Source organism: Bufo gargarizans, chromosome 8 (genome assembly GCF_014858855.1).
Source record: "Bufo gargarizans isolate SCDJY-AF-19 chromosome 8, ASM1485885v1, whole genome shotgun sequence".
Taxonomy (NCBI): domain Eukaryota; kingdom Metazoa; phylum Chordata; class Amphibia; order Anura; family Bufonidae; genus Bufo; species Bufo gargarizans.
The window spans coordinates 153,835,449-153,853,118 of NC_058087.1; the positions used below are offsets into that span (position 1 = coordinate 153,835,449).

The following is a 17,670-nucleotide window of genomic DNA, read 5'->3' on the forward strand; positions in this document are numbered from 1 at the left end:
AGCCTGCCTTATATATTTAATTATTTGATGCAATTTGGATTTTTCAAAATTTCTGTATTCAAATTAATGTTTGCGCCATTATGTAAAATAAAAATATGGAAGTGTATAAATATACAGGAAAAATTGATCTTTCACACAATAATGGGACATGTTCTATTTTTTTGCGAAACGGAATGCACACGGAATACCTTCCGTTTTTTTTGGTGGACCCATTGAAAGGAATTATTCCACATACATTCCGCAAAAAAAACTGAACAGACACGGAAAGGAAATACGTTTGTGTGCAAGAGGCCTTAGAGATGAGCGACTTTCTTAAAAGTTCGATTCGGCTGATCCGCCAATTTCACAAAAAAGTTCGCGTCGTGATGAATTACTTTGTCATGAAGTGCATTTTTTATTTTTTTTTGTAAGTAGCGGGTGCAATGACAGGGAGCTGAGATAGCGCCGCCCCCATCATTGTACCCCTCAGATGCCGCGTTTATACATGATCGCGCCATCTGAGTGTAAAATTAACAATAAATATTTTTTACCGCCTCCATTTGCTTGCGACAGGCCTGCCACCGCCATCTTGTTTGAACATCTTGGGCAAAATCCTGTGTGGCGCAAGATTACGTATCATGCCGGCTGGCGTGGTGACATGTGACGTCATCACTATTGTTGAGCGAGCATGCTCGGCCAAACACAAATTTTACTCGAGCATCGCGGTGTTCGGCCGAATAACGTGTGTGCTCGAGTTTCCACCCCGCACGTTTGTTGGCTGCTATGCACAGACTATAGCATTAAATGCGCACCTTTTCAAACTGCTGGCCCTGGAAATGTTGCCATTTTGGTTTGTGGACACTGAGGCTTTCCACAGCCTGATGGCGGCAGCTGTCCCGCGGTACTCTGTCCCCATCTGCCAATATTTTTCACGGTGTGCAGTCCCAGCCTTATACCAGCATGTGTCCCGTAACATCACCCGTGCCCTGACCAAAGCAGTTATTGGGAAGGTCCACTGAAGGACTGACACACAAACAAGTGCTTTTGGCCAGGGATGCTACATTTCCCTGACGGCACACTTTGTGAACGCTGTGGAGGCCGGGAGCGAGTCGTACCCTGGGATGGCACAGGTACTACCGACGCCAAGGATTGCGGGCCCTACTTCAATCAGGGTTTCCACCACCATCTGTTAGTGGTTGCAAACCCCCCCTTCTCCTCCGCCTCCTCCATCTCTTAATTATGATCTTGCAGAACCAGTCAGCCATCAGTCAGTAGCTGGAAGCAGTGTAGCACTGCAGTGGGGAAGTGGCAACAGGCCGTGTTTAAACTGATCTGCTTAGGTGACAAACAGCACACCGCCGCAGAGCTGTGGCAGGGGATAAGAGACCAGACTGACCTGTGGCTCTCGCCACTCAACCTACAACCAGGCATGGTTGTGTCTGATAATGGCCGTAACTTGGCCTAAAATACCGGCTCTTTTATTTTATTTAATTTTTTTATATGCCTGTCCGGGTTTTGGCAGCATCTGGCTGTCCGTAAATAGGCAGCTGGGCTCAGAAGGCGTGTCTGTGTTGGGATCTGGGTGTCTAGATGAAGGCTCGCTACCTGTTTGGCATTGGTGCTGCTATCAGCAAGGACTCTTTGAGGCAGAATTGGTGCATAATGTGAATTTCCACCAACACAGCAAGGTGACTTTTTGTTTGAATATGACTGCTTGTTTTGTCACTTGCCTAAAGTGTAAATAAAAAACTGAAATGTTTGATCCAAAGAACTTGTTGTTGCCTCTATACTGCGTCCGCTAATCCTGTCTACCAGAGCGAGTCCCCACCAGGGGTGTATTAAGTGCATGATGGGCCTGGGACTGTCTACTCAACTCGGGGCCCCTCCCTCCCTTCCATTTTATATATTTTTTTCTATATGAAGAGGCTGTGGTGCTTCGTGAGCGCCACAGTCTCTTCCTAGGCCATATGACATCACATTCATCGTTGCATGGCCTAGGTGCAGCTCAGTTCCATCCGAGTGATTGGGGCTGAGCTGCAATACCAAGCACAGTGCTATCAAATGACAGCGCTGAGCAAAGAGGCTGCGGCGCTTACTGGAACGTTGCGGTCTCCTCAAACAGCTTATTGGCTAAGGTGCCAGGAGTCGGACCCCCACCAATCCATATTGATGATCTATCCTGAGGATAGGCCATCAATATATAAATCCCAGAGAACCCTTTTACCTTATGCTATCTGTAGTGTTACATAGGACTGCAAAAAAATGCCCAGGAGCCATTGGCTCCTAAACGGAAAAATTTGGGAACCAAATTTTTAGTTGCCAAACTTAAAATGCATACCGTATTTTTCGCTTTATTACACACACCTGAATGTAAGATGCACCCAGGTTTAGGCCCTATGCACACGGCCGTTGTTCACGGCCGTGTGCGGGCCGTGGAACCGCGGCCTGGATCCCTCCTGAGAGCAGGAGCGCACGGCGTCACTGGTTGCTATGACGCCGTGCGCTCCCTGCTGCCGGCACAGTACAGTAATACACTGGTATAGATCATACCAGTGTATTACTGTATTGCGGCAGCAGCAGGGAGCGCACGGCGTCATAGCAACCAGTGACGCCGTGCGCTCCTGCTCTCAGGAGGGATCCAGGCCGCGGTTCCACGGCCCGCACACGGCCGTGAACATGGGGCCTTAGAGGAGGAAAATAATAAATATTTTCAACCAGAAGGTGGGCTAAAACATGTGCAGTACATGGGTGCATACCTATGGATGAAGGGGGGTTATAGTCATATAATATAAACACTGTCCAGTTTACCGTAATTCACCTGTTATAACCCCCCCCCCCCCCCCATCCATAGGAATGCACCCAAGTACTCTAGTACATGGGTGTGTTCCTATAGATGAGGGGGCTTATGGTCACATTTAATATACAGAGGTCAATTATGGTACAATCCCTGGACAGTGTTAATATTAAATGTGACTATAACCCCCCCCCCCCCCCCCCCACACACAATCCATAGAAATTCACCCATATACTGCTGCACATGGGTGTATTCCTATGAATGAGGGTGGTTATAGTTACAAGTAATGAAAACACCCCCCTCATCCTAAAGAGTGCACCCACGTACTGCAGGCCTGAAGCCTATAGCGGTGATCAGGGGGCAGGGAACTACAGCAAAAAGCCAGCATGGCTGCTATGGCTACAGTTACACGAATGCTGCACTGATTCTAAACTCTTTTCAGTTGTAACCTTCCAGAGCCATTTTATTTGGGGCTGGTGTCAATTTTAACATCAATACAACAAAATCAAATCCTTATCATGAGCAACTAATTTGTGCAAATATTTAGTGTTCTGCTGCCACCTTGTGTTAGTTAGAGGTAATGCACAGAACTGTAACTAACTTAAAAGAAAAAAGGTTAAGGTTTATGCATTGAAATGGTTGTGACTGGAGAACTTTCGCACAAGTGCCTGTAAAATAAGTTTGTGAGCCGTTGCTAGACATACACCTGGTCAAATCTGATAAATTGAAGGTGTTTTAGACGACTGTCTTAATACTCCTTTAGCTGGTCCTGGATGCCCCAAATTTATGTAGAAACATTAGCTTCTACATAACGTTGGTGTATCTGCTGCCTGTCTAAATCTACACCAGCTCCTTTTCTGGCCTAGATCCTTAGACCATTTTCCATGCCTAAAACAGGCATAATGATGAATGAGGGGCCTGTTTTCAACGTGTTTATCATGTACATTTATTACAAGTGTAGAAGACCTCTTTCAGACTGAGAGGTGGTTATTGTGATCCTAGACTGAGGCCTACTAATGTTCTGAGGATAATGCACGTAGGCATATTTGGCGGAGATTTATCACGTCCTGCGCTCCAGAATGCTGACAACGTTGTACATTTAGCATTTTAACTCCACTCGCTCCAGTTTTGAAAAGTTAGCCTGTCCAGCTGATTTAGGGTGACCGTAAGTCGCTTGACAAAATCGGTATAATTACATTGCGAAATATCATCAATATTGTGCGACATTTATTACAATGATAGTCTGAGGTCGTACTGTGACATGCCGCGACTGCGATGCGTCGGTCGCACCAAAAATCCAACCATAGACTAACGTTACAATAAATGTGACACATGTTACATATTGCTAAATGGCAACATGTGTCGCGCAACTAAAAAGTCTGAGACCCTATGGGGAGGTGAGCATTTGAGAACTGTTCACATTGTGCAGTGCTGCATGGTAGCTGTTGTCCCTGTGGGTTTGGTTGGGCTACTGGGTCATGCCTTCTGCAGGTGATGCGTTGCAATAGCGGTCTTGTGGGGCTGTGCCAATTTAGAGTAGGAACCCACTCAATAGGGACTACCTTGATGTGGTGAGTGGGCCTATGGATTTTGATCAAAACTTATAGTAAGCTCCTCAAAGGTCAAGTTTCTAAATTGCGCTGGGAAGCAACAGCTCAATGTATGAGGACGTGCTGTCCATGGAGGTGATTTATCAAAACTGCTCGCAGGAGTTTTTTTCAGTCTAAAATAAACAATCTCAGATCTCAATCATATGCCAGGATCTGTGGTTTTACAGGATCCTATTTTCTTTTTCCGTTCTTCTGAGGAATCAGAAGAACGGAAAATGATGTGAACTCTCCCTTAGTTGCCCATAGCAACCAATCAGATTCAATCTTTCATTTTTAGAGCAGGCATCCTCAAACTGTGGCCCTCCAGCTGTTGCAAAACTACAACTCCCAGCATGCCTGAACAGCCTACAGCAGGGCATTGTGGGAGTTGTAGTTTTACAACAGCTGGAGGGCCGCAGTTTGAGGATGCGCCTTTTGGAAAATGAAAGGTGGAATCTGATTGGTTGCTATGTTTTTCTCCGCAATCTGTTAGGCTAAAAAAAATGCACCAAATATATCCATGCCTCGTTCGTCAATTGATAAATTTGGCACTAATTATAGCAACAAAGACTCTGGGAAAGCTGATATCTATTTGTAATTTGGACGCAGTACATGTTTGAATCTTTAAAGTGGCGCTGTCTCCTCCCCTGACATGTTCATTTTGGTAACTACGTGTATTCCCTGTGTAAACATTCTGGGGAATCGTTTGTTATAGTTGTACGTTTTGCCATTCCTCTATTATTCCTGCCAGAAGTTTTTAAATAAGGCCTCTTTCACACAGGCGTGTGTGTGTGTGTGTGTGTGAGGGCTGGATAGGGTGCGTTGCGGGAAAATGCTCAAGTTTCCATTTTTTAATGCGTTTTTTTGTTTCTTTTTTTTGCGCGCGCGTGAGAAAAATCTGAATGTTTGGGACCCGACCCCGGACTTCTCCACAGAAGTTCGGGTTAGGTGTTGTGTAGATTTTATTATTTTCCCTTATAACATGGTTATAAGGTAAAATAATAGCATTCTTAATACAGAATGCTTAGTAAAATGGTAATGGTGGGGTTAAAAACATAAATCCACTTGTTCGCGCAGCCCGACTTCTCTTCTTACTACTTTGATGAGCTGGTAGAAAAGGACCTTTGGTGATGGATCATGTGACGAACCATGTGATGAGCTTAGTGATGTCACCACAGGTCCTTTTCCTGTGCACAGCGAAGAAGAGAGAAGAGAAGCCGGGCTGCGTGAACAAGTGGATTAAGGTGAGTTAAATTATTTTAAATATATATTTTTTTTTAACCCCTCCAGCCCTATTGTACTATGCATTCTGTATTAAGAATGCTATTATTTTTCCTTATAACTATGTTATAAGGGAAAATAATAAAAATCGGGTCTCCATCGCGATCGTCTCCTAGCAACCATGCGTGAAAATCGCACTGCATCTGCACTTGCTTGAGATTTTAACGCAGCCCCCTTCACTTCTATGGGGCCTGCGTTGCGTGAGAAACAAGTGATGCGTGAAAATCACTGCTTATGTGCACAGCCCCATAGAAATGAATGGGTCCGGATTCAGTGCGGGTTCAATGCGTTCACCTCACGCATTGCACCTGTGCGGAAAACTCGCCTGTGTGAAAGAGGCCTAACGGTACACCTGGGTGATACTGGTTGGGGCTGTGTCCCTGCACAGTCTGTAACTATCAGCGTTGATTGGATAGTGTTAGACTGTGCAGGGACACACACCCAGTTGTACCTTTTTTAGTTGTAAACTTCTAGCATAGAGACACAATAATAAATGTTACATGCCAAATACAGTTATTTATTGAAACAGACATGTCAGGAGCGTGATAGGTGCTCTTTAAGTATGAGTCTAGATGGTATTTGCACATTCTTGCACCAGTAAACTACCGTACAAGCTTCAGTGCATCCTTATAGCTGCAAACATAGTCATTGCCCATGTGACTAATCCATTGCATGTGTTTTGTCTTTCAGTTTCCTTTTGATCTAAAATCTGAGAAGAGTGAAAATGTTGGTCGTGCTGGCTTTTATTATCATTTTCCATATAACCTCCATAGCATTGCTCTTCATCTCTACAATAGACAATGTAAGTCCCTGCACAATGTGACGTCCTCATTCTGTTCAATTATTTTGCTATGAAAAATCACATTATTAAAGTGTGTGTGTGCGTGCGCCAGAGCAATGGAAAAACACTAACCAAAGATATTACAGCTGAGCGAAGGCCACTGCCCATCACTGAGGTCTTTTTTTTTAATCTAATATGTGCTCCTCTGTTTTGATAAAAACTAAGGGGGTCATTTATTAAACAGAAATACAAATTAATTAGGGGTATTTCTCCGACTTCTCCCTGCTCACGCCAGGTCTATACTAGGTGTATTTCTGGCACAGATTGCAGCACAAAGGTAATTTGCGCCGCAATCTGCAACTTTTCCCCGCTCACGCCAGGTCTAAAAAAAGTAGGTGTGGTGTAGGCGCCTCTTCATAACTTCAGCGGATCCACCATCAGCTATAGGGGGTTGTTACGAACAGCGTCTAAAACATAAATGACCCCCATAATTTTTCATATTCATGTTTTTTTACAATTGAGGTGCATTTTTGGGGTCAATTTCTTTTTCAAATCGCAAAAAAAAAAACTGAATCTTGCATTTTTCTTCTCCCAATGTGTGTAGCCGTTTTTAATGGCTTTTTTTTTTTTTTTTTTTTTAACCATAGAGCTCTCTAGCGAAAGTGGTATCACAGAGCTACAGAAGAAGGGGGGGCACTTACATTCCTCTAGGAAAAACACTAGGCATGCAAAAAACACCATTTAAAAATGCCACACGCTAAAACAATATGGGGGTTATTGATCAAACAGAAATACACCTACAACTAAAACGCCGGTCTTAATATATGTGTCCCTTAATCTTTGGGACTGTCACCAATCTCAAGTTCCTGGGAGAACTGATTGGAAGATCTTTGAAGGAGCTTCTTCATGCTGGACTTTTGTGGAGGCCTCAGCATTCAGACGCCGACAATCATCTATAGCCATACACCATACATTTATAGCCTTTTAACTTAATTTTTTTTATATAGATTGAAAATCTCCTTTACAGTTGTCAGGCTTATCCCGGCTTTGCATGCACAGAAACTCAATGGGTTCATCCCAAACTGTAGTAGATGCAGAGAGTTTGTTAGCAAGGCTCTCAAAACTTGTAAAATACAAGTAACTAGCAAAAGGAATAATACCTGACACATCACAAAATACACATGATTTGAACTTGTAATATCATTCTGGTCCACAGGCCTGGTGGGTTGGAAACAACTTCTACGCTGACATCTGGAGAACCTGTATGAACATTAATGGAACTCAAGACTGCACAGAAATCAACAGCACTAATGACTGTAAGTGCTAGCATGAATGTGAGATAATCCATTCTCCATAAAAAGTGGAAGTCGAATGAGCATACTAATAATGATATATCTTATTATTCCTTAGATTTTCAGGCTATCCAGGCCATTCAGGCTACCATGATCCTGTCCACCATTCTGTGTTGCATTGGACTCTTGAGCTTTGTTTTCCAACTGTTTCGGCTTAAACAAGGAGAGCGATTTGTGCTTACTGCAGTTATCCAGATGCTATCATGTGAGTATTGCAATTATGTTGTGGAATGAGCTTGATATGTCTTAAATGTAAGAGATTTCTGGTGGAAGCATCCATTTAATGTATACATTCTGGAGCATACTTTAAATAGAAGCCATAAATGTCATGTCAACAGTCTTAGACTGTTGGTAGATCCAGTATCTGCATCTGCCAATTGTTATCTACTGTGTATGGACAGCTTAGGCTACTTTCACACTAGCGTTCGGGCGGATCCGTTCTGAACGGATCCGATCATAATAATGCAGACGGAGGCTCCGTTCAGAACGGATCCGTCTGCATTATTTTTAGCATATAACAGCTAAGTGTGAAAATAGCCTCGTACGGATCCGTCCAGACTTTCAATGTAAAGTCAATGGGGGACGGATCCGCTTGAAGATTGAGCCACATTGTGGCATCTTCAAACGGATCCGTCCCCATTGACTTACATTGTAAGTCTGGACGGATCCGCACGCCTCCGCACGGCCAGGCGGACACCCGAACGCTGCAAGCAGCGTTCAGCTGTCCGCCTGTCCGTGCGGAGGCTGAACGCCGCCAGACTGATGCAGTCTGAGCGGATCCGCTCCATTCAGACTGCATCAGGGCTGGACGGCTGCGTTCGGGTCCGCTCGTGAGCTCCTTCAAACGGAGCTCACGAGCGGACCAGCGAACGCTAGTGTGAAAGGAGCCTTAATTTGGTATTGTCACAGCATATGCCACAAGTATCTGACAGATGCTGATCTCACCTCTTGGATCCACATCTTGCTCCAGAACAGGGAGCATACGGCTGTTTCTATGACAGCCATAGAAGTTAATGTTGAGAATGTGTGGCCACCACCTCCTGGATGTGGCAGCCTTGTCAACATGTGGGACACTGTTGCGGATCCCTATTCTGGAGACAGGTTTGGGTCCCAGAGGAGGGACTCGTGTGCATCAGACATTTTTGATACCTCACGTGGCATATGTCATAAATGTCTGAGCGGTAAATACTCTAACTATAACCGTTGACGTGCTCGGCTCAACTGAGGTCGTAAGTAAGTTTCAGAAATAACAATGTAGACTAATATAATTTTACTGCAGTAGCTAAGGAACCTTCAGATATTAAAAGCTCCTGGAAAAGTTAAAATATTGCTAGAAAGGTTATCTCCATTAGTAGGAGTAAGGGTACTTTTACACTAGAGTTAAGGAACTCCGGTAGGCTGTTCCGGCAGGTGAACAGCCTGTCCGATCCGTGCTGCTGCTAGGGCACGCGTGCCCCCGGAGTACCACTCCGACCCCATTGACTATAATGCTGAGAGGCGGCCGGAATAAAACTACGACTTGTATTAACTGATAGTGTTAACTGATCCGCCATGCCTGGAAGAGCACCGCACACATACACTACGTGGCATTGTTGTACTAATAGTCATCCATCTCGTTAATTAGATGTTCTAATTGTTCATTGTTGTAATTTCAGAAAGAAATAAATGATTTCATTAGGTGACTATTATGAAACCATAATTATTCTGTATTCTGGATCATGGTTTTAGAATATTGATCCATTTATTATCTTAATTGAGGCTGGTTGTAGTCTTGTGTTGCCTAATTAAAGAGATGAATGAAACGTCTGTTAAGCCCTTACTTTACCTTTTGTGTTTGAATCTTTATACAAAGCATTGCTAATATGTAGAGAATATGGATCCTCCTCATAGAAAGCAATCATGTGGTCCTTGCTGCTGGACAGCTATCGTTTATGCTTGTTTCCTCTGTGCTGCGGCAGGGAAACGGTGTCCTACAGTACTGAGAGATGCTACTGGATGCCTGCCATCCCCTTTGTCTTTAAAAGACTTGTTCAAAGTTAAGACCCCTTTACATTGGAAATGTACCAGGCAATTGTAAGGAAGGAAGCGTTCCTTCCTGGCAATCGCCTGCTCATCAGTGGAGGAGACCGCTACGATTACATGCAGAGATCTCCTCCGCCATATGGGGAGGAGCAATCGCTAATATCATTGCTCGTCTCCATACAGAATCATTGTTTGCCAGCACCAGAGTGTGTTTAAATGGCAAGCGATGATTTAGGTGACAGCACAAATGATCACATTACCAGATGAACTAGCGTTTCCAGACCATTGTGTCTATGGCCCATGGGGCTGCCGTAAAGAAATTTTCTTAAAGGGAACCTGTCACCGGGATTTTGTGTATAGAGCTGAGGACATGGGCTGCTAGATGGCCGCTAGCACATCCGCAATATCCAGTCCCCATAGCTCTGTGTGCTTTTATTGTGTAAAAAAAAAAAACTATTTGATACATATGCAAATTAACCTGAGATGAGTCCTGTCCCTGACTCATCTCACGTACAGGACACATCTCAGGTTAATTTGCATATGTATCAAATCGTTTTTTTTACCCAATAAAAGCACACAGAGCTATGGGGACTGGATATTGCGGATGTGCTAGCGGCCATCTAGCAACCCATGTCCTCAGCTCTATACCCAAAATCCCGGTGACAGGTTCCCTTTAATGCCTTCCAAATACTGTTAAGAATAGATCAGGCAAGATGCCCACCCCCATAATAATGTTCAGGAAATAAAATAAAAACTAACCAGAAAATTAAAAAGAGATTAGAAAAAAAGGATGTGTACTATCTGGTTTTAACTGGCAGAAAAACATTTTGGTGAAATAAATATTGGATGGCAGGTTTTCAGATCTGGCATTTAATACAGCCAGATGGCTCAGTTTCGGCCGTATCCGGTTGTATTAGATCAAATCTGAACAACCCAAACCTGATCAGGCATGAAAATCCTTGTAAGTCAATGGGCGCCTGATCCGGCATCATTGACTTACACAGATTTTCATGCCTGATGAGGTTTGTTCAGTTTTGCAAACCGGACACAAATGCTGCTTGAAGTGGTTTTGTGTCCTGCCCCAAAACGCAACTGAACTAATGCAAACTAGGGCTGCAGTAAACTATTATTTTAGTAATCGATTATTTTTTTACAATTAATCGAGTAATCTAATAAGAAAAAATGAATTAATAGACTGTTTTTCTTTGTAAAAACTCATCAGACCCCCTGCCATTAGTCCCCAACACCCTTCGTTCCCCACTGTGCGATCAGCCCAAGTGCCATCAGCTTTCTCCCGTGCCATCAGGTCCATTCCCCCCAGTGCCATTAGCTCTTCCCAATCCCAGTGCCATCAGCCCCCCCCCCCCCCCCCATTGTACCATAGTCTACTGCCCCTACCCCCTTGGTTTCACCAACTTGCCTTTCCAGCAGGGGCACGGCCTACACTCCATCATTCTGCGCTGCTTTGCGCCTGATGTTACACAGTGCGTCAGGTCGCTGCGTGTGTACGTAAGGAGGTCAGTGCAGCGTGGAACCATGGACGTGCTGTGAAGTGTCTGGAGACCCCCTGCTGGAATGGGGAGTATTCCAAGCGCAGCGGGAGACCACAGAGCGGGAATAATAGCAATCTCTTCACTCCCACTCCATGGTCACATGACACAAACGAATCTTCGATGCAAAAAAAATGTATCCGATTTTTTTTTTTGATTATTTTTTTTTGGGTGTGTTGAATTACTCGATTTAATCGAGTAATCGTTTCAGCCCTAATGCAAACAAATGAATCCTTATCAGTTTAGTCCCCATTGACAATGGATGGGGAGAAAACTGATCAGTTTAATCCTCTGGCAGAAGATCTCAAAACCTGAATAAAAACATAGATGTGAAAATAGCCTAAGGCTACTTTCACACTTGCGTCATTAATTCCGGTATTGAGATCTGGCAGAGGAGCTCAATACTGGAATTAAATGGATCGGTTTAGATTTTACACATCAGGATGCATTCGCTCCATTGGGATGCGGTTGTGTGAAATAAAAAAATAAAAAAACTGATCCATCACTAAATACAGTCAATGGGTTACAGATCATTTTTATTTTTTAGGCTCCTTAAAAAAAAAAAAAAACCAGATCAGTCACTTTTTCAGTGACTGATCTGTTTTTTTTTTTTTCTGTTTTTGACCAGACACAAAACCCCCCATTACAGCAGTTTTGTGTCCGGTAACAAAATGGAATGCTGATGGAACAGAAGACATCCTGATGCATCCTGAACAGATCGCTTTCCATTCACAATGCATGAGGACCAAACGGAATTATTTTTTTTCCCGGTATTGAGATCCTCTGCCGGATCTCAATACCGGAAAATAACAACGCAAGTGTGTAAGTAGCCTTAGACAGCTGGGCACACCATCAATTCCAGAAAACAGTCCTATAGAAGTTAATAAATAATTTTATGTGGTATCACCCCTTTAAGATCATGTTCCATCTGTAGGATACAGTCCATCGTTTTTAGGAATCTTGCCATACAGTTCTACAGCTCATCCATTTGTCCGCTTCTAGCACCAGGCAGACTATAGTAGTGCCATCCCATGCCTCTGGAGTTTATATCATCTGGTTTATTACGTCCCTTTAATTTGTCTTCATGGATTAAGAAAAAAGTTTTAACATGCAGAAAGTGAGCACCATCTCAGCATCTGCTGCCCTCGGGCACAGGTCTCTGTGCTTAATTATACATCTAGACCTGTAGAATTATATCTGCTTTTTTTTCCTTTTTTATTTTCCAGGTCTGTGTGTTATGATCGCTGCCGCCATCTACTCCTCCATGCATGACCAAATCCATTCGAAAGAACAAGACATAAAGGATGGCACGTTCGGATACTCCTTCATTCTAGCTTGGATTGCCTTTGCCTTCACCCTTATTAACAGCATCATGTACTTGGTACTTAGGAAGCGTAAATAAGCCGCAACATCAGCTAGACGAATCCTATCCCTACACAGACCAAATACAGATAACCATTTTGTATATAATCATTTTGAAGTGGTTGTGTAGTAAATGGTAAGGTTTCCTAAACACGTACTGTTCTCTTAGCATGTTTCACGCTAAGACTATGACACATTATACACGTATCCTGGAACATTGACCCTTCTTTGGTTAATGGGAAAGAATTTGAATATTACAATACATGTATAATGTTTTACAACTTGAACTATGTTTTAATTTTATATAAATATATTTTTTTTTTTGGTTGGTAGTTGTAGATTTAACAAGTTTATTTTCCGAGAGAAGGGGAGGGGGGATTGGATGGTTTTGAATCTAAGACATCTCAATTATCATTTGGGAGACTTCTTTGTAACCTAAAACATCATGTAGGTTAATGTTTTACAAAACACAAGATTTTGTTTTATGCTAACCGTACTGTTTTCTTGGTGTAGTCAGATACCCCCCTGATTAGAGTGCTGTGGAATGTTCCATAAAGACAGTAGCTGTGGAACAGACCATTTAACACTGAGTGGGGGTTCTGACTACAGTGATGTTAGGAGATGTTGAATCCTAATAACTTTTATAGGCATATTACAAAAATAAATAAATTACTTTTTATAATTCTATGGAAAGATGAACCTACACTGAAAATTCAATATATTTCACCAGTTTACCAAAATACACCTTGAAAATGTATACAGCAGCAGGAATGATTTACGTTTTTCGTAATGCATAGAAGGAAGAGTAAAAATGATCTAGCCATGCTGCTATTCATTGGACATTCCAGATTTTTGACTTTGTCTTGCAATTTACAGATATGTATTGTCTGCTTTAGCATAATTATTGGAAGTTTTGCTCATTTTATAGCCAGATTTTACCCCTTCACCCTTGAACGCTGTACATATATAAAATGCAGATTTGTTCCTAGATCTGTTTTGCATGTAGTTTTAAGTCTAGGTATGGAAATTGGTCATTTTATTGTTACAAAAGAAAATTATTGCTTTACAAATGATGGTGTCCTGTGTTTTTATTCCTTAATGCGTTACTGAGAACATATTACCAAAGGGCAGGGCATAAATTTTTTTTTCAAGGGAGTGGATTAGAAAAAATAAATGGGTCGACTTTTATTTAGGACTCATGCACACGGCCATATTTTGCATCTGTGTCCAATCCGCAGTTTTTTGTGGATAGCACACAGACCCATTCATTTATATGGCTCCCCAAAAAACGGCAGCACACAGATGTCATGTGCATGTCCGTTCCACAAAGCATAGCACATGTCCTATTCTTGCCCATATTGCAGATGAGTACTCATTTCTACTGATAGGAGTGGAGAAATGGGTATTTTGTTGATCCAAGCTCATGTGCCCGAGGCCATACAGAAACGGCGCCATCTCCATGCACTTGAAGGGTTATTCCCATCTAGAACATTAGGGGCATATTGCTAGGATATGCACCCAATGTCTGATAGGTAAGGGTCCCACATCTGGACCTGCATCTACACTTAGATCAGAGCCCACAAAGCCCACAACGCATGTGCGGCTGCCCTCCATCTATTCCTACGGAAGCCCTGAAAATAGCCGATCAGCACGCTTGGCTACTTTTTGGAAGTCCCATTGAAATTAATGGTAAGCGCATCACTCAAGCGGGGCCACCACTCCTTTCCTTTCTCTGGGGCTTATGGAAATAGCTGAGCCAGCACTTGGTTATTTTCAGCGCTCCCATTGGCATGAATGGAGGGTGGCCGCGCAGAGGTGAGACATGCACCGATCAGACATTGGGGGCATATCCTACCGATATGCCCTCAATGTCCAAGATGGAATAACTTTTTGTTGAAACAATCGAAAAAGAAGCAATTTTCTTGACAAGACCACTTATATTTGTTTTGTGATCAGCTCTTTATAGAGTTCAGAACTTTGTACCGATACAAAGCACCAACACTGCTGTGTAGCTATAATATTCTGCAGTCACCTCTAGGGGCAGGCTTACAACACACTATAACACAGTATGCAAGCAGCTAGAATATTATGTTTTAAAGGGGAATTCTCATCTGAGAGAATGGGGGCATATAGTTAGGATATGCCCCCATTATCTGATACGTTCGGATCCCACACCTATCTTCTAAACTGAGCAAGAAAGCGGTTGAGGGTGCACTGCGCATGCGCAGCAGCCCATCATTCATTTCTATGGGATCAGCGCTCTGCTATATCCGTCGGGCCCAGAGCAGTTATTGGGAGCGGTAGCTGGTCATGCGTAGTGTGCACCCATTCCATTTTATGGGGAGAGTGTTTGGTGGTAGCCAGAGCGGAGTCCTCCAGCCACCACCTTCCCTGCTCCATTGATATCTAGTGATATGCCCCCATTGTCTCAGATGAGACAATCCCTTTACTGACAATGAAAGTCAACTTCTTAGAGGTAACTGAAAAGAAAACTGTGGTGAATGGTAACTGCTTCCCCACTCCTGTGCTAATATCAAACAAATTCTTGCACCTTGGTAACAGAGGTTTGGTCAAAAAACTAATAACTTTTCATTAACTTAAAAAATACAGCACATGTTAGTGAAAAACCTAAGGATGTGAGACATCTTCCTCTGGAAAGGTGTAAAAGAACAGGAGAGCAGGTGATCTGGTAGACAAAGATAACAGGTTTTTTTTTGTTTTTCCATTGGGTTTCTGTTGCTTTTTGATGGCAAGAACAGTTTAGTTTGCAGAGCTTTTCTTGCTGTTATTAGGATCTGTCTGATCCAGAGTTTTTATGTCTTATCACAGCCTTAAATTTATACTTTTTGAATGTATTGACTGTGTCATTTGTGAGGTCAGACACTGCTGCTGGACAAGAAGAACCTATAAACGAACATGGCGTTGATGAGCTATAAAAATATATTTTACATGATTAAAAACATATATGAAATGACAGACAAATCCGTAGCAAAAAAGTGCGGTACAACCCTGGCAGAGTTTGGTAAAGAGTGTGACGTAAAATGGAGCCTGAAGGGAAAGTATTGAGATAAATCCAAAATATGGATGTTTAAAGGGGTTGTCCAAGTTATATTTATTGATGACCTATCCCCAGGATAGGTCATCAATATCAGATCGGAGGGGGTCCGACACCCGGCACCCCCTCCGATCAGCAGTTTGAAGAGGAGACTCGCACGGTGTCAGCGCTGCCTCCTCTTCACTGTTTACCTTCTAGCCGTTGCATCTGCAGTGGTGAGCAGGTGTAATTACACCCGAGCCTTCCTATTGAAATGAATGGGACGGCTTGGGTGTAATTACACCTGCTCACCACTGCAGATGCAACGGCTAGAAGGTAAACAGTGAAGAGGAGGCAGTGCTGACACCGCGCGAGTCTCCTCTTCAAACAGCTGATCGGAGGGGGTGTCGGACCCCCTCCAATCTGATATTGATGACCTATCCTGGGGATAAGTCATCAATAAATATAACTTGGACAACCCCTTTAATCAATGGAGTTAGAAGATGCTCCTCCGATCAGAGTACTGCTAATTTGGGGACAGATGGTGTGAATGAGCCCACCTGCGCTGTCGTGGCCCTTCTGAAGGGTGAAGTCACAGAGGGACCGCGTGGTGGCCAATTGTGCGGGCAGAACTGCGTTCACCAAACAATCTGTCGAGGACCTTGGATAATGTAATGATCCCGCGAGACGATAGCCAATCAAGTGATGGCCTGTGACGTCAAGGGGTTAGATCACATGATCGGCAATCCTCAAGAGATGGAAAAGCATACCAGAAGACGTAACAACCTCAAATGTAAGGCAAAAAAGTGATGGGAGGTGCATGATGAATGTGACGAAGTGAAGGGAAAGGATATGTTGTGTGAAATAGAACCAAAACTCTGTTCAGTGTTAGTGAATGGCCTAATAAGCCATAGTGGGATATAAAAAAAAAAATAATCCCAAACAATAAGAGTGACATGAAGGTGTGAAAGAATATCATATATATAACACATATAATGATGAAGAAAATGTGATAAATGCAATTTAAAATACTATAAATAACACTATTTAAAAAATAAATATAAAAAACACATTAATGGTATATAAGTGAAATTATCCATAAGTGATAAGAAAAGAGGACATGATTTCCATCTTCATTTAGGATCATGATGACACAAACAATCCAGTCAGAAGTACCCAATGTCCATATAGAAAGATAAGTGCGAATGTATTATCCTAAATGCAGAAAGACAGCATTAATAGCAGATCTCGATTAGAAAGACACAAACACATAAGTGAACATAAATGCATATCTAAAAATAAAATCACAAAAATGTAAAGAAAAATATAAATGTTTACTGCAGAAAAGGGGCGTAAGACAGAGCATCATTGAGGCCTTTAGGTTGCATTGTATCCAAGGTCCAAATCCACTTTGTCTCACGTTGGGCCAGACACTTCATCAGATTACCTCCACGCATCCCAAAATCTATGTGGTCAATCCCACAAACATTCAAAGGTGAAGGATCACTATCATGAAATCTCTTGAAGTGCTTGGTGATGGGTTTAAGGTTAGTCAGGTCAGTGGAATCGTTTGATTTTTACAATATCTCGAAAGTGTTCGCAAACTCGTATCTTTAGCTCTCTACTTGTCAGGCCAACGTAGATTTTTGGACATGGGCAAGTGGCATGATAAATTACCCCCTTAGTGGTGCACGAAATGCAATGGGTAATTTTATATACTTTCGTCTGCATGGAGTTAGTGAACTCAGTAGTTCTTAAAATGTTATCACAAGCCACACACTTGCCACAAGGGGAACAACCCCATTTAGGCCCCCATGAGCCAAAAATTGTGCCCTGCATTTGAGGGGCATAATAAGATCTTACCAGGTGGTCCCCCATGTTTTTTGCTCTCCTAGCCACTAGGGATGGATATGGTGACAAGATCTT

General features: G+C 42.8%; 1 protein-coding gene across 2 annotated transcripts in view; it reads left to right on the forward strand.

Annotated features, from left to right (window-relative positions):
- The window catches only part of EMP2 (epithelial membrane protein 2), a 62,093-nt gene extending 48,313 nt beyond the window's left edge, over positions 1 to 13,780 (forward strand). For both annotated transcript variants that reach the window (XM_044303619.1, XM_044303620.1), the window contains exons 2-5: positions 6,334 to 6,445; positions 7,641 to 7,740; positions 7,835 to 7,981; positions 12,575 to 13,780. In XM_044303619.1, the coding sequence (XP_044159554.1) occupies positions 6,368 to 6,445; positions 7,641 to 7,740; positions 7,835 to 7,981; positions 12,575 to 12,750 (501 nt within the window). In that variant the 5' untranslated portion in view covers positions 6,334 to 6,367 and the 3' untranslated portion in view covers positions 12,751 to 13,780. The remainder of the gene's footprint in view (positions 1 to 6,333; positions 6,446 to 7,640; positions 7,741 to 7,834; positions 7,982 to 12,574) is intronic.
- Positions 13,781 to 17,670: the final 3,890 nt, after the last annotated feature.